Source organism: Gavia stellata, chromosome 18 (genome assembly GCF_030936135.1).
Source record: "Gavia stellata isolate bGavSte3 chromosome 18, bGavSte3.hap2, whole genome shotgun sequence".
NCBI lineage: Eukaryota > Metazoa > Chordata > Aves > Gaviiformes > Gaviidae > Gavia > Gavia stellata.
In genome coordinates this window covers 2,009,792-2,031,758 of record NC_082611.1, presented here as the reverse complement: position 1 = coordinate 2,031,758, position 21,967 = coordinate 2,009,792, and the positions used below count along the sequence as shown (strand labels likewise).

Sequence of the window (21,967 nt, the reverse complement as noted above, 5' to 3'; positions counted from 1 at the left end):
GACTATTCCTGTATTTTATAATAAATTTTTAACATTTGAATTTCTAAAACAAGTTTCCTTGGGGCTTACAGAGGAAGGGGTCATTCCTTTGGCCAAGCTGTGGTTTTTCTCTTTGTATTTTCACACCTTGAATTTTCAGGCCCAGTCACTTAAACAGCACTTAGTTTGGAGAAGAGGCGGAACCCGGCTCTGAACAGGCAGTTGGTCTTTATTGGGGATTTAAAGACTTTGCAGAGCTGGGAGAGACCACTGGCAATGTCGTATCATATCCCAAAGCCCAGCTAGGCAGTGCGTATGTTGAATATTTCCTTTGCTTGGGCAGAACGCAGCCTGGGCCAAGGCAGGTCTTTCAACTGTGCCCGCCCCAAATGTTGGCGTCTGGGAGGGAGATAAGCACAATTTTAATTCCCCAGCTAGCAAATTTTTGAAGTATAAAAAACAAGCGGTCTTTGTAGATATTTACATATATTTTATTTCAGAGACAAAAATGTATAAAATGTAGAACAACATAAACACCTCACAAGTTGGTTAAATTGCTTGTTTTGAAAAACGTTAATAGATACCTGAGAGAATAACTAAAATTAAAGGTAGCAATCTATGTAAAAGCCTTAAGTTTTCCTATAGCTATTTTTCTAACTCAATTCTAGCAAATGAGTTTAGGATGAGAATTGCTGTTTCAGTAACTATCACACCCCCTTGAAAGGGGAATGTTTTGTTCATAAAAACGAGCTCTGGCCCCCTTACGCAGTTGGGAAACAAGCTGTACTACAACCACCTTTGTTTCTGTGCCTGCACAGCCATCGTGTAGACAACAGTCAGAGAAAAGGTTCCGAGCCCACAGGTTTTTTTTTTTGTTCTCACAGCCATTCAGCAGATCCAGCCAAAAGAGTTTAAAAAATAGGGGGTTCAGATAAATGACATTCACGTGGCTGCACCATCCCCTCCCTACCCAATGCCAGTAATTGTAGCTCTGGATCTCTTGGGTGACTAAGTCACGTATTCTGGGTTTCACTCCCACTCTTGGGGTGGCTGTAACACACCGCCAGCTAGCTGCAGCGTGGGGACTAATGCAAGAATGATCGTGAAGTTTTCACTTACTACACTGCAGGATAAATACCTGCCTCAGGGAGAATTAACTGAATCCGAAGTGACCTCTAACTGACACAAGAGCTGCCAGATCCGCAGCTGCCCTGATTCCCCTGATAAGTTAAACCACTAAATCCTCTCCCACTAACTCCAGTGAAGTGCCTCCTGGCTCCCCGGCCTCCCTCGGTGTTACCCAGGGAAGCAATGTTTGCGTGCGTGTTCTGTCAGGATCTAACTGTGTCCTTGGAAAGCAACAGTCCCAAGCCCTGACGCTCCCCGCGTCGCTGCCCACGGCTCCTGCGGGACTTTGGCAAGGAGGGTGCCTGGCTCTCGGTCGTGGTGCTGGCCTGGGGCCGGGTCTGTGCATCCCCCCAGGAGCCCTAGTGCACGCTCGGGAGAGGGAGCAGAGCCTGGAGAGCTGGCCGGGAGGAAGACTGCTGCACGGCTCGCTTCGTGACAGTGCTGCACTTCTGGAGGATCTCATGGGCTGAGGGGCGCACGGGCACCTTGGGGACACAAGTGGCCAAGTCGGGGTCGGTGAAGGAGTAGCTTAGATCAGCTGCAGATGACTCCACAAAGCCAGAATCGTTCCTGTCCTTGTGGGTGAGGTGTGGAGACTTGCTGCTGTGCATGGCCAAGGCATGCCCCAGGGGAGAGCTCCTGGTCTGCTCGACTTCGGGCAGAGATCTCGACAAGTCAGGCTTCCAGCTCAGCCGGCCATCCCGCTCGCTGTCGCTCCCCGAGCTGAGGGACGAGCTGTCCAACTCCAGGTCTGGGGTGGAGCTGGCCCTGGGCAGAGACCTTGACCTGCTTCTCAGAGAGCCCATGTCCTGTTCAGTGTGGTCAAGGGAAGAGCAAGCCTGCACCCTGTGCTGTCCCGCGGCCTCATCCCGGGGCTGGGGAGCCGTCAGGGAGGAGCAGAGGTTCGGGGTGGAGACATTGAGCCCGCAGCTTATGATGGTCTGGAGCTTGTGGTGAGGATTCTTGTAGGGCTGGAGGCAGATGGAGGGCAGATAGCCAGTACGGCCGTTGTATCTGAGGGGGAAGGATGAAAAGCAACACTGAAAAGAGCCCTTCTCCCCACTCAGACCAAGGGGGCCGAGCAGAGCACCCAGGGGAAGCAGGTGAGGACTCAGCCCAATGGGGTACACGGGGCAGGGGGAAGGGGAAAACCATCCCTAGCCAAGGGCAGTCAACTTGGGGGGAGCTCCTCTGCACCCCGCTTGGGGAGGAGCAGGCAAGAAGCACCTGAGCAGGTAACCGGCTCCCTCAGGGAACAAGAGCTTCGGAAATGCCTCCTTACCGGATCAGCCACCAGCCATCGTCAGATTTCCTGACCACCTCCACAACGACACCGTTGTTCAGCGAGAGCTCGTCTGCCTTCTGAGATTCGTAGGCCTGCACAACAAAGTACAGGCTGCCTGCAGAGAGAAGAGGGAGGTCGTTTTTGCCTTGTGGAGAAAATGCCTCCATCCCTGTGACTGACCAGCTCAGCAGCCCTGGGGAGCGAGCGAGAGCTGCAGGGCAAGTGTCCCTGTGAGGGACTGATTTGCTCGGAGACCCACGGCTGATGGCAGAGCTGATCAAAAGAGACAGAGTTCCAGAGATCCAGGCAAGGACTCCAAGCAATGGTTGAAGCAGTGGGGTTTTTGCAGAACTCATTTTTTGAAGGAGGAACGTGGTGTCCCAGGGAGCCAGAAGCAGACTTACCCTCCTCGGTTGAGTTCAAGGCATTCTGGATGTCCTTGTGGACGTCAATATCTTCCAGGTACGAGGCTGGGAACCAGGCTATCTGCTTGTCTGCGTTTTCTACTAGCCACCATCCTGCAGCAAACAGCAAAAAAAAAAAAAAAAAAGGGTTTTAACAGCCTGCAAGTAGACAGATGACCATAAGCCCTGGGTAGGGGCTGCTCTGCCACAAGAGACAGGAGGCACGTGCTGCAGACCGGCTCCGTCCTGGCCGATGCCGTGCTGACGCTTCGTTCTTCCCTCCCGTGTAAATCCGGGCAAGGATGCCCCACGTACAAACACCCACCCGCACCCGTGATGCTACCAACTTGGCGTTCGCCAAGCTACGCATCGATCTACACCATCCGTCCCTGAAATTGAAGAATCCCTATCGCACATACCAGTCATGTCCTTGATTAACACTTCAACAATTTCCTTCTTAGAGACTTTGAAAGTCCTGTTCTTTGAGTCTTTGGTTTCAAAGGTTTCGATGCATCTGTAGCTCTGGGATGCCTGGGGGTGTGTGATAGAGGAGAGCTGCTGCCGTGACTGGTTTTTCTTTTCCCCTCCAATTTCTGATGGCATGATCACAACACTGAAAAGTAAGGTTTAACATCAGTTTACTGAAAACTCACATGGAAGTTTGAGTTTAGTATTAATTTTGGTAAAATGCAGTAGGCTAAGAAAAGCTTAAGCATCAGAAACAACATAAACATGCATTATAGCATTCAGTAGAACTTCCCTGCTCTGCTGCCCCGGTGTGTAACTGCTGTTTCTCTTCTACCTGTATTCTATAACATTTCTGTTTCATGAAGACACATACAAACAAAAAATACAAACATGATTTCCTACCTGTTTTCAGGAAAGGAGGGATCTAGGTCTTGGGTCTGTGCCTTGAAAAACTGAATCACATCTTCACCCTGGGAGATTTTAGCATCTGTTTTCAGCAGCTGCTGGGAGTAAGTTTCCAGCAGTTTCAGTATCTCCAGGCACCTGTTCAGCTTCCCACTCTTCCTCTGCTTCACATTTGCATCTTTAAAATAACAAGGGCAAAGCTGGTTTAAGACAAGATCGGATCTGGATGCCTTGAGAGCAGCATCTTTTGCCTGAACTCGGGGTGCCCTCACCTACCACCCTTCCCTGCCCAAGCCCAAACTGTAAGAAGCCGACACAGCAGCTGCCTCTGCCTCCCCATCATTTTTAATAGCTCCTGATACAATTTTTGAGTATCTAAAATTTATCTTTGTTCACATGTAAATGTTGCAAGGAGCTCTGGGCCAATATTTAAAGTGTGATATTAATTTACAAAGTGCAATTATCTATTAAAAAAAAATTAAATCTTTCTGAGTTATTTTAAGTCAGTAATAGACCCAAACATGTTGGTGTAACCCAGCAGTACGATGCTGCGAGCAGGAGCGAGCTGTCAATCTCTTCCAGAGGAAGGTCAGACTCAAGAGACTGAAGTCTATGTCATCAGTTATGACTGTCCCAACAGTCTGTTGGTCCATCAGAGATTTGTTCTCCTTACGTTTAAACCTGGGTATTGTCCGGTCAGATCTCCTGAGTGAGCCGCTCTCGATGGGGAATTTTCTCTTCAGCTCCTTCTAAAAGCAAGGGGGAGGAGAGAACAGTGATGCTTCGCAGCCCCGACACACAGCTGTGCTGCTTCCCCCTGCTCCCCAGGATGGGAATCCTATTTTCAGGGAAATATTCACTTACATGGAATTTCTTAAAGTCTTCAAATGTCCGGTAGATGAGAATGTTGTTCTGATCTGACCAAGACACAAACATCATGTAGTTCTGGAAAAACAGAAGGGAAAAGAAATGCATTTTTTAATCACCGTGTCCAACATTGGATGCTTTCAAGCAATGAGCATTTGCCAGGACCTGTGGTTTAGTTCCGGCTTCAGGCTGCCAGACTGTCACATTAAAAAATGATATTAGACATTAGACCTATAAAAATATTTCCTTAATTTTAGGGCCCCACATGGCTAATCATTGTTGAAACCAGAAGAAATTTATGACATTGCGAACAGAAAGACAGCAGAATCCAAGATAACCATTTTCTTATGATATTAAGCCCATTAAAAAACAAGTCCCAGAGAGCTCTGTCCTAGATCACAAGGCTCTAACCCCAACACTGCGGGGAACTGAGCAAACATACCCCTGCAAGAGTAACTCAAAAAGCCCTCTAGTTTCCTGATTTGTAGATAATATTTAAGGAGAAAAAGAAAAATCCAGCAAAAAAGCCGTTAAAGTACCTTCTGCTTTCTGCATTGCATCAAGCCTACAGCCTTCACATCCACTGGGTACCTGCCGCAGCTCATCTTCCCCAGTTCTGCTCCTCGCTCCCCGGGGCAGCTGGAGGCTGAGCAGAGATGTGGCTCCAGGCACGACTCCCGTGGTTAAATACACCGCAGCGGGAGGCAGGGCGCAGGCGTTCCGCGCTTCCTCCTCCGCCCAGTAACCCTGGCAGAAATTCCGTAATTTGGCAAACTACCGCGTGCCTCTTACCTGCCCCCCTGCTTTTAGTACGCAAATACTCCCGGGTGCAGATGGCAGGGGCATAGTTCAGAGAGCTCAGAGGAGAAACATCTTATCTTATCACAGCCTCACTAGAATAACGCCAGTAAGCGAACCTGGCCCTGCGGCAGGGTCCGTTTATCATCCCGGGGTGTCAGGGAGGTCACTGGGGCAGCAGCTCCTGCTGTGAAGTGAAGTATATTCCCAGGAATGGACGTGGTGTCTTTACGGCTATACGGCATGGACGTGCCTGTCGGAGTTGCCTGCGGCTTGGGCTGCGCTCGCACCAGTCCCAAAAACTGATGAAGAGCATGGCTTGTTGTAAAGCACAAATCAGGCACAACTTGACGTGTGTGCTAGTTGTTACAAAGCTCTTTTCTTTGCTGTTTTGTCCCATCTGCTAAGATACTACACTTCAAAGGGATTTCTGGTGGCTATATCAACGTTTGCACGCTCTCAGAAATTAATGGGAGATGCTGATGCCAACGTTGCCGGAGCAAAGGATGAACAAACACATTCCTCGGGGTGTAACTGAAAAAGTCCCAAAGCTTCTCAGGCGTAGATAGGCGATGGAGACTCAGCTCCAAGCGCCCTCTGCTCTGTCCTGCATCAAGCCAGGTGTCCATACCCACCCAGGGCGACCAGCAGCTTTTCCCACAGACCAGCTCCCGCTGCCCGGAGGCACCTCAGGACCGGTAATTGCAGTGCTGGGAAGCCTGTCCTTTCACTGAACTGCTGCCTTTAGCATGCCTCAGGTTATGACTTGGCTGATGGGCATCCGTGTGATCAAACCGCCTTCTCCGTCCTCCCTCCCCCTCTTCTTTGATGAAGCCTAAATTGAATCATTATCATTATTGGAGCCCAAATTGAGAGGCTCAGCCCTGCCTTCCCTTTCATTTTCCAGTTACACCTCGCGTCTCAAAACCCTCAATGACAGCTGAGGGTGATTTTTCATCTACCAAATGCCCCCCCCCCCCCCCGCCCCGAATCTGAATAGGAAGCCAAACAGGATTCCTTTTGGATGGCCAGAAAATATGGTGAGCGGCCTTGGTTTGTGTTTCATGAGCATGTGAGGTTGCTCCTGCACAGCAGGATGGCAGTTTCTGGGGAAAAGGAAGTGTTTTCGTTGCAGTTCGATCTAATGCTGCTGGATATCTGTCCTCCATTGGGAAGGGAAAGCAGAGAGCGCTTCGGTCCCGTGCGCAGGTTTGGTGGGAAAACCCCTTTGGTGGCATCTTCAGGGCATTTCCTGGGTCCCGCAGCCGGACTGGAGCTGCCCTGTGGAAACGCCATGCAAAGCAGCTCACCGCCCTCAACAGCCCCGGAATTGGACCCTCCAGCCCTCTGTTCACAGAGAGTCCAGCAAAAGCATGTGCTGTTAAATCTACCTGGCTCAAAAGGTAGGGTTTTTATGGAGAGAATGGAAATCACTTCATCCAGCGAGTTTATTGCCTATGATCGTGCTTATCTAGAAGCTACCAGTCTCCGAGGTGGCAAAACTCTTTGCGACTCCCTGTCATCATACCCACAGTCACCGGCTTCTCCTTGGCAGCCAAGCCGGGGCCAAACTCACCTTTACATGGCTCTGTTAGTGGCTCACAGAAATAGCTGGAACTAAGACTCTCAACAAAGCACATTTGATTGGTTTCCTGTCTCAGAGCAAACACAAAACACAACATATTTCCAAGAGCGTAAATGTTTAAACATATTTACCCTGAATGGGAAAATCAAAGACTGTTAAGATCTTAGAGGAGCTACAATTTCTGCATGACAGGAGACGGCCAGGGGAGGTTCAGACAGCATGTCACTCCACATCAGCAGGTACTGCGGGTGCCGGTGAAAACAAGAAGAGTAGGAAATGGCCTCGGTTTTGGCAATTGCTAGTTCCAAAGGCTTTGCTGTATTTCGCCATTCTCAGGGGATTCAAGCAGAAGGGGGACATGGAAAAGACAATCAAACAATTACCTGAAAGGGGGTTGTGGTGAGGTGGGTGTTGGTCTCTTCTCCCAAGTGACTAGCGACAGGACAAGAGGAAATGGCCTCAAGTTGCGCCAGGGGAGGTTCAGGCTGGATATTAGGAAAAATGTCTTTGCAGAGAGAGTGGTGAAGCACTGGCAGAGGCTGCCCAGGGAGATGGTGGAGTCACCATCCCTGGAGGTGTTCAAGGAACGTGTGGACGTGGCACTGCGGGACATGGTTTAGTGGGCATGGTGGGGTTGGGCTGGTGGTTGGACTTGATGATCTTACAGGTCTTTTCCAACCTTAGTGATTCTGCGATTCTGTGATTCTGTGAAATGTTACAACAGGAAGGTGAAACTACATGGAGGTTGGCAAGTCACCTGGGACTGAAGAGCCAGCCATGCAGCTTGGAGAGATGATTTTCTGGTGATTTCTGGAGATTGGCTGGTGACAGGGATCTCCGATAAAGCAAATTATGAGCAAAACGACTCAAAACTCGGTAATTAGTTACTGAGAAAGCATATTGCAGAAGCAAAGGTCACTGGAATGCAGAACAGAGATATAGCAGGGGAGAATGGCCAGGCAGTACTCAGAGACAACAACACTTCTGGTGCCACCCGGAGAGCTTGGCTCAAGGCTCTGCAGCTGTTACAGCAGTATTGTTGCCTCGTTGTTGTCAAGTTTGATGTCAAGAAACTGTCTGCTCAAGACATTGATCTAATGAGTCACGTCATATTAGTCTAAAGTGATGATATCTGCGAAACCGAAGGAAGGGCCGTGCCAGATTGCCTCTGGATGAGCACAAGCGCTCCTCAACACCAGGACGGCTCCTCCTTCGCAAAACCCGTCAGGGACATTTCTGGTTGGAAGGATGGATAACTGATTAGAAGAGGCCATCAATTCCACTTCTTTGCTGGCTACATTTGGGCACGCTTACAAAAAAAAACCCAAGCAAAACCATTTTCCTGACATAACATCAAATTTACTTTGTCTTTTCTACTTCTTCCATATCATCCTGCCACAAATTGGTACCTCCTTATGTGTAATCGTTAACTGAAGGGTAGGAGTGGTCTGCCTGGAAAAAATAAAACAAATAAAACTCAGGCAGTATTGCTGGGTGCTGCTATTTCATCATCAGTATTTATTGACCTAGTTTTTGAGGACAGCAGTTACTTTTTTCTTCAGTCGTTTTACGAGGTACAAAAGAGATCATAAATTAACAAGTGATATATAGGAGCGGACTGCCCAGCTTTGAGAAGACTGAGGAAACGCAAGTTTTCCTCCACAATAACTGCAGCCGTTTTGCAGCCTGCTTCAAGGAAGCCACGCAAAGGTGGAGCTCGGCCTCCTGCTACTCAAGGAACATCACCGCCGCCATAAACAGCTGCTCTGGGTGTATGAAATACTGCTTGTGTCACAGAAGGTGACTAAGGTATAGTCATGGGGAGTCACACCAGAGCCCCTGCCCCAAAGACCGCACGGTCTGAAGGACAGGGTAGATCATCCAGTGGCTTCAGGGAGTCCCCTTGGCCACCCGGGTTGCCCCCTCCGCTATTTCCATTGCAAGACCAACTTCCCTCCAGTGACTGTAAAATGTCCATGATGAATAAAGCCTGAGGGTCTGGTTTTCTTTTCATTTCACTATGGATAAGGAATAACTTAATCCGGTGTGTTTAACCAGAGTGGAGCAGCCTAGGTGGGACAAGCGCCTGGACCAATCCTTCACTGTGTCTGACGAGAGCCAGAAGTAGAGTTTGAGCCCTTGGGGGTAGCCAAAGGCAGCTCTTCCCCAGCTCCACCGCAGCCGTTTTCGAAGTCTAACAAGCAATGGCCTTGTCACAAATGCACACACAAAAAAAAGAGAAGGAGCTGTGTTAGGAACATCCTTTACCACGTACAGAAGTCAGGTCCGGGTTGGTTAGTGACCTATACGTCTCATAGCTACAGATGTGTGGGACCCTATATCACGCATTTCTCTTTCTACGCCCAGCACAGGAGGAACCGCTGCTGGTTAGACTCACTGACCAGGGAAAGGTAAAGAGAGAAAAAGTCCTCAAACCACCCTCGAGATACTACGGTTGCAAGAAAGATATGGAAAGGAGCCGCGGGGGGCCCTCGCCTGGAACGACACCGGTAGGAGAGCGTCATCTTTTCCCACCATCATCTTCAGGATCAAAACCTGCCCTTTACAGTTCTTGAAGGTCACCTGCGATAACACATGACCTATCAGCACCTTTAATGAAAAGCCCAGCTGCTAAAAGCTGATGTTAAGAGTACAAAGGGGTTTTAGACTTCCAATAAATAGAGAAACAGACCCTTATTTGAAAATTTAAAAAAAAAATCAAACACTGGAGTTGACAAAACTATCCTTCACCTCATAAACAAAGGAAGCAGTTGAACTTTCACACAGGCTGGGATGAGAGATTTTGCAATATCGAATCCAGAAGAAGGTATTTAATTTCCTCCTCATTTCAGCAGCTGCTGCAGGCACTAAAGCATTTTTCAGTCGCCAGATGAATCCAATTCAGAAGTACTTTGAGCACACGCAGTGGCGCAGCACTCCTCCGCCCCCCGCAGCGGCTGCACTGCAGGAGCTTCAGAAGATGCACGTCCATCTTCAATGCAGGGGGTTCACTAACTCCTCACAGGCAGATTTACTTCATGATAAAGAATTAGGGCTCAAGCATGAAGAGCTGTGGTAACTGGCACTGCACGTACGCTCAGGGGAGCCGGGCGGTAGGTACCTGCACCGGGGCGGTGTGCAGGACCTTCCTTTCCAGGTGAGTAACTTTCAGTGTGTGCACAGCACCAAGAATGCATTTTGCAATACCTGCAAGCCGAGTTTTCATTCGGATCACAGTGAATTGCTGCAGCTTATAACCGTTTCGCCTGCTACAGAGACTGAAGATCCATTAAGTCTGAGTGTGTGTCTCCGTTCTCCACCAGCTCAGGCTGGTAAGGCAGTGTTGGCTGGAAGGAAGAAAACAGTAATTTTGCAGTGCTGCTACCTGAGCTGTCTTAGATCGAGTCCCAGCCAGCAAAGCCTCCTACAGCAGTGCTGGGAAAAGACAGTGCTCATTTTCTACAAGCCCTTGATCTGCCTTCTCCACAAGGAAACTGCACGCAATCCCCATGGCTTCATGAGCCAGCACGTGGAGAGGGGCTGGCTTCCTCGGGCACTTGCATTTCCTTTCTGCTCTGTGCCTGTCTCTGCTTTCCTCTGCCACCCTCCCACCTCAGCATGAGTCCCACTCCTTTTACTCTGCAATCTCCTGCGATGCACTCGTGCCTGGGGCATCCTTGGTTATTGCCCCCATGCAGGAGACCAGGGCTCAGGACACGGGGGTCCTGTCCTGCCCTGGTCACTGACAGCGTGGCCGCAGCCAGACACATGGTATAAAATCACAGCATCACATCAAACTCCCTCAAACCTCGCACGGGCCTGCTGAAAGGGGGGAAAGCAACAGAGCAAATTTTCCTTGAAATGCCCTTGGGATCCAGCTGCCCAGCCCAGGGAGATAACAGCCTTTCGCAGGAGGTTTGCTCGCTGCCCGGGGCACGACAGACTGGCCCCTGTTTACCAAGCACTTGTTGCAATAATTTCATAGCTCCTTTGTAAAAGTGGCATGTTTTACTAAGGTTATGCAAAGGACAAAAGCATGATTCAAGAAGAAAACTTCCAGGAAGGATAAGAATGTAATTTAAGCTGCCACAAGAGAAAGTTTCCTGCATCATTTCCTAGAGCAAAAAAAAAAAAAGGTGTTTGATGAGTGCGTTGCGTGGTACAGAGCAGCACAGCATGTGTAGATGCTGGGACCCGGCTACAGGATGTGAAGGGAGATGGAAGGGTGGGTTGAGTTTCCACGGGGTTTCAAGCCCCGAGGAGGCTGTACCTCCGCAGTGCACAGCCTGCCCTGCACGTTCCGAAACGGGGGAAAACCCCAGCAATACAACCTGTATGGCCAATGGCAAGCGAAGCAAGCACCGGTGAACATGTAGAAACACTGTTTTCACTTGGGCGAAATCTATTCTTACTTCATGCTAAATATGGTAAAGTCTGACGAGAGACAAGACCATTGTATTCCTCCCAGATTAGTCAGAGAAATGCTCATCCTATTCTTACCCTTTCCTCATTCCCCACTGCAATCGATAAGCAGAATATGCAAAGTGCCTTATCTCTCCTGGGGTTTCCACCAGCGCTGGTAGTTCAAGTTAAAAGTTCACCTTTATTTCAGAGTGAAGGCAAGACTTTTGTGTTCCTTGCCCTCTTCAGAAAACAGTGAAGACAGTATTTAATCTTCAGTCAAAAGCCTGGCGGGGAGAAGAGTAATGTGGAAGGAGAACTGTTGTTTCATTAATGTTTAATTCTTAATGATTCAACAGATTCTTGTAGCAATTGTTATCTGAGAAAAATCTCTTCCTCCACCACTGATTGAGAGTTACTACTGTCCACTTGCTTTGACCTACTTCGAGAAAAAGGAATCACCTCAAAATCAGGGAGAGCTGCAAAAGGATGAGGAAAAAGACAGAACCCTCCAGGTGTACCTGTCCTGTAGAGGACAAGCGATTCTAAAAGCACAGCTCTCATAACAACAGGCTCATTAAGTTTTAGGAGACAAAAATGGGAGTCTCTGATAAGGAAGGACCCTCAAAATCCACATGGGAAACAGCATGCTACAACATTTTTAAATGAACTTCAGATAGCATCTTCTTAGTAAAACAAAGGGTGCTCCCATCGTGCAGTCGGTTCTGCCCCAGCAGCAGCAGCAGCAGAAGCCCCTGTCCATGCTGGAGCCCACCCTGAGCTCTCCCGGCACTCGCAAAGGGCAGTCGGGCCAGTCTCCTTTCGCAAAGCCACAAGGAACGGGAGCTGCTTGCTGAAGACTTTGTGCTTTATTTTTCAAGAGCACAAAAGGAAAAAACCCAATTTTGCTGTGTTTGTGCTCAGAATGCATTAACTGATTCCATGGATGCTTGGAGAGAGTCTGGGATGTCGGAGACAGGCTGGAGCATGACAGAAGCGTCGGAGCACTGGCTGTACCAACTTACGGAAAATAATTTTTCTCCCTATCCCTGCCCTTGTAAATGCACACACCGCTACTTCTGAATTCTCATTTTAATCAGCAAGAGGATCCACATGCAAAAACGGCACAAACTTTAAAATAACGTACTGCAGTCTCTGGGTATAGACCCCCAGATTTGTGCAAGGCAGAGTCTTGGTATACTCTGTGCAAAGTCTTACACCTCAGACTGTTTTGAACAGATTTTAATAGTTCTGGACAGATCTGAACTGAGATCAACGTCTCACCCGTTCACTGGCAGTGAAGTGTGTCAGTATGGCACACATATCCTTCCTGATAATTGGGAGATAAATTCATGCCTTACAAAGTTTGCAGGTGATGCATTTCTTGTACACAAGCAAAACTGTTCAATAGGATTCACTTACCTTTTTTCTGTTGCTATTTCCTAGTTGACTGTAATTTCACAAATAACTGCATGACTAATTCCTGATGCTGGCTTTGTAACAGGTTGGACTTTCGGCTCACATCTTTACATGCAAATACAAGTCAGCTTCCTGTTGGTGTATTCCCCTGGAGAGGGCAACAGTTACATTCAACTGGAGCTATCCACAAAACCATAACAAAAAACAAGGTAAGAATCCCGAGAGGTAGAGGGTAAATTTTTTCAAAGAACTTTAAATAAACTAATGAAAAGCCAGTGGTGTTTAGGTTCCCAAATGAAGCAGAAGGCTCTGAGAATATTATTCCTTGTTCTCTAGTAAAAATCTAACTTTTTATTGCAGTAATGGAGCAAAACCCATGCCAGCAGGCAGTCCGTGCTCACTGGCCCTGCAGGCTGTTACGTTTCCATACAATCCCATTGCATCCTAGAAAGTGGACTGTAAGGATAGCAGCAAGAGTTTTGTCCTCTGTTAATTAAGCCAGTTATCTTTGAAAATTAGCAGCCTTTCTGTAGATATAATCATGCCCATATATAAATGAGCATCCTGCTGTAACCTGGGGTCACGCTGGTGGGAAAAGAGCTGCGTGAAGCTTCCCGGGGGTCTCCCCTCCTGGGGGTCTCCCCTCCTTTGCTCAGGAGCTGCATTTAAGCTCAGGCCTTTGTCCTCGCCCAAAGCTCACTGCAGGTATGCTTATGCCATGCATTTTGCCCATCCTGACTTGACTTTCTGGCTGCGGTGCAGCGGGGCTCAGAGGGCCGAGGGGGCGTCCGGCCCCAGGGGGGTGTCCGGCCCCAGCTGCCGCCCTCATGCTAGAGAGCAAGTAGAGGGATGCGTGTCTGGCCTCAAATACGGGTCATGTCCCGTCGCCAGCCAGTTTCTTCTTCCTTCCCCGTGCACCCAGTTAGCTGCCAGTTCCCAAGCTCTTGTTTAGCAAGATTAGCCAAAGATAAGAGCAGAACATCAAACAGCAGTCTTCCTCTGAAAAAGGCAAACACACCCTTTGCATTTGCTCAAGCGCGGGTTTTACTAATGCTTCCTGGTAATTACCGTCATTGCTGTCCTGCACATTAACCTATTCCAGTCATGGATTAAGCGGCTGTTAGGAAGAGGCACCTATTCACTAGACTTCAGTGAGCCCGGTCTCACAGACGTAAGTAATTGAAAAATAGGTGCTTTGTTGGCAGCGCCCACACCCAGGAGCACTGCAAGATGCCGCTGTCGGCAGGTGCCTGGACCATGCACCAAGGAAGCCTCGGACGGGCAGTGCACGGGATGAAGCCGTGCTTTGCTCCCTGTCCCTGGGAAGCAGCCACTCTTAGGAGGAGTCTTTGTGAGAAGCTCATTTGGTAACAGGCTCTACCACACTGCCAGCTCCTAAATCACAGTGCTGGAACCGGAGGGCTAGGTGGGTGCACCACGCCGGCCTGCCGGGGCTCATCGCAGCTTCCTTCGGCCCCAGGGCTCTGTCCCCCACAAGCTCACGTGTTGCCCACCCACACTGCAGCCCCTCTGCCTGGTCTGAGCATCCTCGGGCAGACTCGGAGCAGACGGGGCAGTGGTAGTGCGAGGACGCGCAGGGATGCTCCAGTGTCACACAATCCTGGCAAGGGACGTGGCTGAACACCGGCACCCATCGGGACCCTCCACGGGGTACCCACCAGGCTCCTGCCAGGATGTAACAGAAGGGTTGTCCAAGGGAGAGCAGGAATGAGGGCTGCTGCATCCTTCCTCTGCTCTGCGCTAAGTTCCTTCCTTCAGACGGAATTAATTAGGCTCTGTGCTTGGATTCAATTAGAGACAGTAAAGTGGATTTCCTCACCCTGATTTGAATCTGAGCATCTCTCCACTTTTTTCCCTCACCTGCTTTGAAACAAGATGATGCTGGCAGTGAGGGCAAATAGAGGAAACTGGGAGCACCTTTTCCCGAAGAGCCAGCTCTGGTCTTACAGCTGACCAGAAAAGGGTCAGGGGGAGCAACACTGAGCACAAATCCCTCCTCCATAAGCAACAGCTTCTTTCCAGGTTATGAACTTTTTCCTTTTAAATAAAAATAAGACATGCTTATGTTTTAACTAACGCAATAAATGAAATCACTAACGAGGAAGCAAACAGACTGCTAACAGCCAAACAAGGAGATTGCTTTTACTTCGAAACATCTCTGCAACTATTTGATTGCTTGAAGGCTAAGCAATAAAGCTCCGTAGGAAATTCCCCAGGTCTCTCTTCCAGATGCCAGCATATCTTTTTTCCTGAATTAAAAAAAAAGACCAAGGTCATCAACATCATTTAAAAATTTATTGGTGGGTTAGGAAAACAAACGTAAAGAATGTCTTTTCCCCTACTTGATCTTTCCTTCGTGCGTGAAATTTAGATATATAGTTGTCTATAACTTTAGACAAAGCCATTTTAGTAGTTCCTATCAGTTACTCATGTCTCTTCTCCCTCCCTCACAAATATCAGCAAAGAAATGTTCTCATGAAATTGCAAATAATAAAAAAATGGAGCACTGGTAAATAGGAGGCCTAAAGATGGAGATCCAGATCACCAGCTCAGTGCTACGCAGACCAGGAAACGGATCAGCCATTTCCACATAAAGCACACTAGTTTTGAAATGTTTTTGGAGGTAAGTCTTTGAAGCATTTCTCTAAAATTATGTATTACCTACTAAACATTTCACACCATGCTGTGTTAAATATACCAGAGGATAACAGCTGAAAATGAACAGTACTTTTTCCAGCAACTTTTATACAAATTGTGTCTTTACAGAATTTGTGGCACAACAGCACTTAACATCAGGCAAAAGACTCAACATGCATTTCAAATAGGCTACGAAACAGCCTGGAAGGAATAGGATGTGGAGAAGTACAGCTATTTGTAGGGGTGGGAGCTGCTAAGGAGAAAGATCCCAGGCCATGACTGCCTGAAGGGATGTGAAAAGGGATGGTATTGCCTGAAGGGGAAGAGAAGGAGGGAGGGGAGGCAAAAACCTATCCCAGCCAGCCAATACAAGATTTCTTAAGACGATATTTTGGTCCACCTCCATCCCGGCCATACATTTCTTTGCATTAAACAAAAAAATCATGTTTTCCACTTGACCTGCAGGACATGAAGAGGTGAAAAGTGGAAGTGGACACAAAATTCACGTTCTAGAGCATTGTCCACAGTGGGAGACTTATCCTGTGGCCTCAAAACCTCTAACAGCAGAACAGCGTCAAGCCAAAAAGAAGGAAAAGAGCAAGCCTGTGCTGCCCTCCAACTTTTCATCCTCTGAACCCCCACCAAGAAATTCCCAAGGCCAATGTGTCTTGGAGCCTGGCTGTGGGGTGCGCTTCAGGCAGTCACACCCACGGGACTACAGGATGAATTGGCCAAAAGCTTTATCGGCGCTTTTAGCAGGGTGCCAAGCTGCAGCTAATTAACCTTTCCATGGAGTGGGAGACCCAGCTCTGAAGCTGATGCCTTGCTGGACCATCGCACAGGTTCGCTGAGAGCTGGGTCACCATCCTCACGTGCTTGCAAGCCTGTGGCTCAACAGGAGTAAAAGGAAAGCTGCTGAATGTCCACTCGAGACCGAAGAGCTGGGGCAAGGCCTGGGCTCTCCTTCATCCCTGAGCAGCCCAGCAGCACCCAGCCACAGGCAAGGGCTCACTTCTTCAACATACCTGCCCTTGTGTAACATGTGCAAATGCTCTTGAAGAGGCAGGTAAATCCTTCCTCAATATTGTTTTACAAGCACACGTTACGTGTTAACACACGTAAAATTTGAGATGGGTGTGTTCTGCTACAGCTGCATGAATTGGAATTGAGTTACCCATTTGTTTATTCTTTAAATCACACTGTTGACTGTATCACTGTGCTGGAGATAACGCTGAGGTTCCCTTTGCCACCGCTGGCACGTAGGAGAGCTGCTCTGTGCCACGAGCTCCGCCGCACACAGTATATGTATATATAGAGATGTGAGGTGGACCAAGCGCTGGCGGGAAGCTCACATCGCTGTGCCATCTGAAGGAAAACCCGCCCTGTTCTCCTCAAACACAAGATTCAAACCCAGCGCCTGCTGCTGTATTGGCAAAAAACGCGCACTTCTGTGTGTGGGTGTTTAACGGCGAACACCCAGGCCGCGCCTCCTCACCCAAACCCGAGAAAAGCCCAGGCCCTTGAGCCAGCGCCCGGCCGGGGGTACAGCGAGGCCCAGGCCCCGGACCCCGCGCTGCCGGCCGGGCCGCTCCGCCCGCTCCCGCCTGAGGTAAACCGGGGGACAATTCAAATGGCGGCCGCCCCGGCCCGTGGTGCACCGCGGCGCCAAGATGGCGGCGCCCAGCGAAGGCCGCCCGGGCCGCGGCGCCTCACCCTTCCCGGGCACCGAGAGCGGCTCTTTCGCCTTCCCCTTCGCCGTCCCGCACGGCGCCGCGGGCTCCGGGGCGGAGGAGCCGTCCAAGAAGCCGTGCCGAGCCTGCACGGATTTCAAGAGCTGGCTCCGGGAGCAGAGGAAGCGGGCGGCCCCGGGCGGCGGGGTGAGGCGGCGGCGGCTTTCCCGCGGGGGGTGGCGGCGGGAGCCTCCCCTGTCACCCCCGGGGGGGGGGCGCTGTCGTCCCCCCAGCCCCTGCAGAGCTGTGAAAGGGGTCTCCATCCTGCCTCCCAAGTGTGATGGGGCTGTGTGTCCCCCTCCTGGGGGTGTGAAGGGGCCAGGGGCATCGTCTCCCCTCTGTGGGAGTGTGAAGGGGGCCGCCATCTTCTCCCCACCGCCTGTGAAGGGGGGCTCTGCCGACGTCTCCCACTGAGGGTGTGAAGGGCCTGTCCCCCCCATCTTGTCCTCCCACCTGAGTGCAAAGGGGCTGTTTCCCCGCCAAGCCCCATTGTCCCCTCACAACCCTTTCTCCTGCTCCAGGACCCGACGGTCACGGAGGAGAAAGAGCCCCCGCCGGACTGTCCCCTGGACAGCGAGCAGCTGGGCCGCAACACCTGGGCGTTCCTGCACACCATGGCAGCGTACTACCCCGACCACCCCACCGGGGCCCAGCAGAAGGAGATGAGAGAGTTCATCAATCTCTTCTCCAAGTTTTACCCCTGCGAGCATTGCGCTGAGGATCTGAGGGAACGGTGAGTTGCTTCATCGGGTTTTTATGGTGGCTGCTGCCGAAGGGGTTAGCCTGAAATGCTGGGCTGCAGCAGCTATTTGCATATCAGCAGCTCTTCCTGCATTTAGGGTTTGTAGCTACCTGAACTGGTTCCTTCCATTATTGCATAAATTGGGGATACAGTTACTCAAAAAACAAATACCTTTTCTCATGCTGTTAGGTTGCGTGCTGCCTCCAAGGCCTCCCTGAGGCCATTTCGGGATTTTCTGGTTCAAACTGGACTTGTGCTCTGTTGTGGAATTAGAGTGGGACTTGAAATAATTTGGCTTTCAGGAAGCAAGTGTTCTTCTACCCCAGAAAATCCCCTTTATTGGCAACCTCAGCAGTGGAGGCAAAGACTGAAATGGTCTGTGATGTTTGATAGTTTTCTACTCCGGTTACTGTCACCTTGTTTCTTGAAAGTTTCAACTCTTCTTTTCTGGATGATGAACACGCAAAAAAAGTTTGAAACCTGATTACTGACTTAGCAGGCATCACATGGCAAAACAACTGCTCAATATTTTTCATTTATTATTCTACCTTTTTTTTTTAAGTCAGTGTTTTGATGAACTTGAGTACTTCTTGCTTTTTATCCTAGATAAGCTGTTTGCCCCCTGTGTCTTCCAGTTGACAAGACTAGGCACTGAATGAAACCAAGTTAGTTGCAGCCATCAGTATTTTATAGTGGAGGTTTGGCCTCTGGTAATTACCGATCTCTGTGTGCTCTTTTCTGGGTTCTCTTTGGGACTCATCTTGCAATAGCAGAAGAGGCGACTCTGGCTGTCTTATGTGCTATGTGCCTGCTTTGAGTGTTGAAGTTGGTGACTAAAGAAGTAACATTTGTTTCCTCTTCCCTGTTTGCAGATTACGTACAAATCAGCCTGATACTAGCAACAGAAATAACTTCTCCCAGTGGTTGTGTCTTCTTCATAATGAAGTGAACAGGAAACTGGGAAAATCTGAATTTGACTGCTCTCGTGTGGATGAGCGCTGGCGAGATGGTTGGAAAGATGGTAGTTGTGATTAATCCGTAGAAACTGCTTTGAAAATCTAACAGACCAATTCAATCTGGTGTTGAGTCACTACAGGGAGATGTGTGAGTAAATAACTGTGTGTTTGCGTGCTTGTGTGTGTGACTGATACGGCTTGTGGAAATAAAAGCAAACCAATTCTAGAAGTAAATTTGAAAATCTTATCCTAATAGTATTTTGATAAGTGATTACATAAATGTATTACCTGAGGGTCTGAGGCCTGACATTTGACACAGGAATTGCCAGAAACCTGTGAAATTAAGTCGCTGACAAACTCGTGGAGACTTTTTCATTATGACATTTCCTTATTTTAGGGGCATTTTCTTATTTCTGTGACTAGAATTCCTTTTCCCTGAACACAGTTGTAGAGGGCTGCCCTGTGGCGTTTTATGTTTATTTGCAGGCATTATCCTGATGGTTTTTGAAAATACATGAGATTAATTGTGATTTTCATTTCTGTTGTTCTGATAGAGAAAACTCATGCTGTGTTTTGTGCCAAGTCTGTACCCCTGGATGTCTCTTTCCGAGATCTCCAATGCTTTTTGTTAAACTTGGATCCAGTTCCTTTGATAAAAAGCCTGAAGGCAGGTACATCTAATTTAAGTACTAGAATTATGGAGCCCAGATTTCTTATTTTATTTGTGTGTTTCAACTTACCATGTAAGAGGACATTGTAGAACGGGAAACTAAAGCAGGACAAAAAAACCCACCAAAAACCTCATCTGATGAATAGAATGAAGTATCAACTGGGTGAAATGCAAATGTTTTAAATTGATTGCTGATTTTCTTTGGATCCAGATGTGGTATGATGATAAGTTCTACTGAACTACTTATTCTTAAAGCAGATAACCTCTTCATCTCTGCTGTGAACTTTTGTCTGTCATGAAAATAGCTTGAGACTGATACCTGTAATGAAGCATATTCAGCTTTGTTTAGCATACAGTGTTTCTGAGATGTCACTTGCGTTTTGAAATTCTTGATTGGTACTTGCTGACCTGGTTGATATTTTGGTGTTATCCCCTAGCTAAAAATCTCTCTAGAACAAAAGGACTTTACAAGCCCCCTGCAGTATTTCAGTCCCGCTTACGACTACGATGTCAGCTTTACATAGTATTTATTGCACAGGGGACTCAAAGGAGTCTCTAGGGTAGATTCCCTCTAGAAACTGGTCAGAATCCATGCTACGTGTATTTTTCCTAGGTCAGCTATACTGCATCAGTGTATTGATACATAAATATGAATTTCAGATTCAAGTGAAATAGCAGCATAAATGATTTACACCACAATGCATATAAACACGTCTCTATAAAAAAAGAGACAGCTTACAAAAAAAAAAGTCAAAATAATTTCAAGTTCTTAAAATAGATGGTGATATCATGCCCGTATTGCATTTCTGGCTGTGAAAAGTTTGCAGGAGTTTGCACAAACCACGATAATAGTTGGCTTTTTCCTTCTGTACTTCCTGCTGAGGTTTTCTGGCATGTTTTACTGAGCTTCCTTATTTCATGCACTACAGTACATTTGTAAATTTACTCTTGCTGGTGGAGTATTACCTGAAAACGTTAATGGTACTCTTATAATAGTATTAGAGTGATGACAGCTTGTATCTAAGAATTTTGATCTTCAAACCTGCGTGCATGGGGCTCCTTAGTGTTTAGAAAAGCAATAAGAACTTTGGAAATACATTTTAATGTTTTATGGTGTGTTCAAGTCCTTTCAAGTTGGACCTGTTAAAACAGTATGAGACAAATTCTATGGACTGGTTGTTCTTGAAGTTTTTTACGTAATAATGTTCCTAAACACAAAACTGGTTATAAGATACTTCATGAAGTATGCAGTCTGACTTATGACTTGAAGGTATCATTCAGGTTATTAAAAGTGCTCAGAAAATTTATTAGCATGTTGAGGTTCTTAGAAAAAATCAATTCCAGCCCTTGTTTTTTGTCTTTTTAGTATTAAACTCAGTCCCCAAAATGAAGCACATTGGTATCCACTAGTGGGGAGAGGACCAACAAAAAAAGCTGTAGCCCCCCTTTTGTCAGGCATGACCTAAATTACGCAGTTCTGTCAGGATAGTTTTAGCAGCTGGGGGTGTGGACAGGCATTTTCTTTTGGACTTGGTTGTGCTAGAGGAGGAATTTACTGTTCTTCCTTTCCAATCTGCCCTCGACTCGTCTCTGTGACAATTTCATCGCCCGTGGGGCAGATGATGAGATTTCTTCCTAATTTGCTTCAGCGTAAATGAGCAGGTTGGTAAAAACACCTGTCTCCTCCTTTTTTGTCTTAATAATGAAAATGGGCACTTGTGCCAGTGCACTTGACCTCTGCAGCGGAGTCCTAGGACTGCTGCTGCCTTGTGCTGGCAAGCGGTTGGTGATAGGCAGGTGCATGGTAACCTTCCACCATACTGCAGCATCTGTTCTCATCTTAAGAGCCTGGAGAGGAAAATAAACGTGTCTGCAGAAGGAAAAGCCCCTTCTGCCAGCATGTACTGTTCTTCCATCCTGGCAGCAGTGCAGGGGTAGGGGAAGAGCCTTAAAGCTGAAGCCGGTGTCTTTAGTGAATGCTTCCTAATAATGAGGCCACCAGCTGTGGCTGCTAGGATGTTATTAGGGCGGTTTGTAACTTTGCTAAGTGGCTATTTGGTAAAATACATGCTTGCACTTTGTTCTCTCATGTTTATGGCTTTGCAGAAGAGCTTTGACTTAGATGTTTCTCAGGCATATCGTCATCTCTGTGGGCGTGACTGTGCGGGGAGGGGGGGGATTTATTTTGCTGCTCATTTGTACCACGTCTCAAGTTTTAAACTTAAGTAAGGAATTTCTATTGAAGATACTTGTATTCGTGTACAGAAAATTGTGAATTCTCTTCTAAATGAACTTGATTAAATCTAGTTTTAAAAATATCTGTATTCAAATTATATTTCCTGTTGATGTGAAAATAATAAAGCAACTGAGTTCATTCCTGGCTTCCCTACTGCATGAGGCCTTAGGAAAAGGCATCACGTTGTGCTGGTGTGTCTAACCTTCTGCATGCTGATACATTACTGTCTGAGCTTG

General features: G+C 48.0%; 2 protein-coding genes across 2 annotated transcripts; one reads left to right on the top strand and one right to left on the bottom strand.

Annotated features, from left to right (window-relative positions):
• Nucleotides 1-1,466: 1,466 nt before the first annotated feature.
• Nucleotides 1,467-4,623, bottom strand: NOXO1 (NADPH oxidase organizer 1). The gene is made up of 7 exons (XM_009822055.2): nt 4,534-4,623; nt 4,343-4,418; nt 3,667-3,847; nt 3,216-3,409; nt 2,797-2,910; nt 2,390-2,507; nt 1,467-2,121 (listed from the first exon to the last, which is right to left on the bottom strand). Exons 1-7 carry the CDS (start codon nt 4,606-4,608, stop codon nt 1,467-1,469), a joined length of 1,413 nt encoding a protein of 470 aa, XP_009820357.2. The 5' UTR covers nt 4,609-4,623.
• A 12,417-nt stretch (nt 4,624-17,040) lies between these two features.
• On the top strand, nt 17,041-21,763 carry GFER (growth factor, augmenter of liver regeneration). Its single transcript, XM_059826419.1, has 3 exons — nt 17,041-17,274; nt 17,649-17,860; nt 18,742-21,763. The coding sequence occupies exons 1-3, from the start codon at nt 17,068-17,070 to the stop codon at nt 18,902-18,904; spliced, it is 582 nt and encodes a 193-aa protein (XP_059682402.1). The 5' UTR covers nt 17,041-17,067; the 3' UTR covers nt 18,905-21,763.
• Nucleotides 21,764-21,967: the final 204 nt, after the last annotated feature.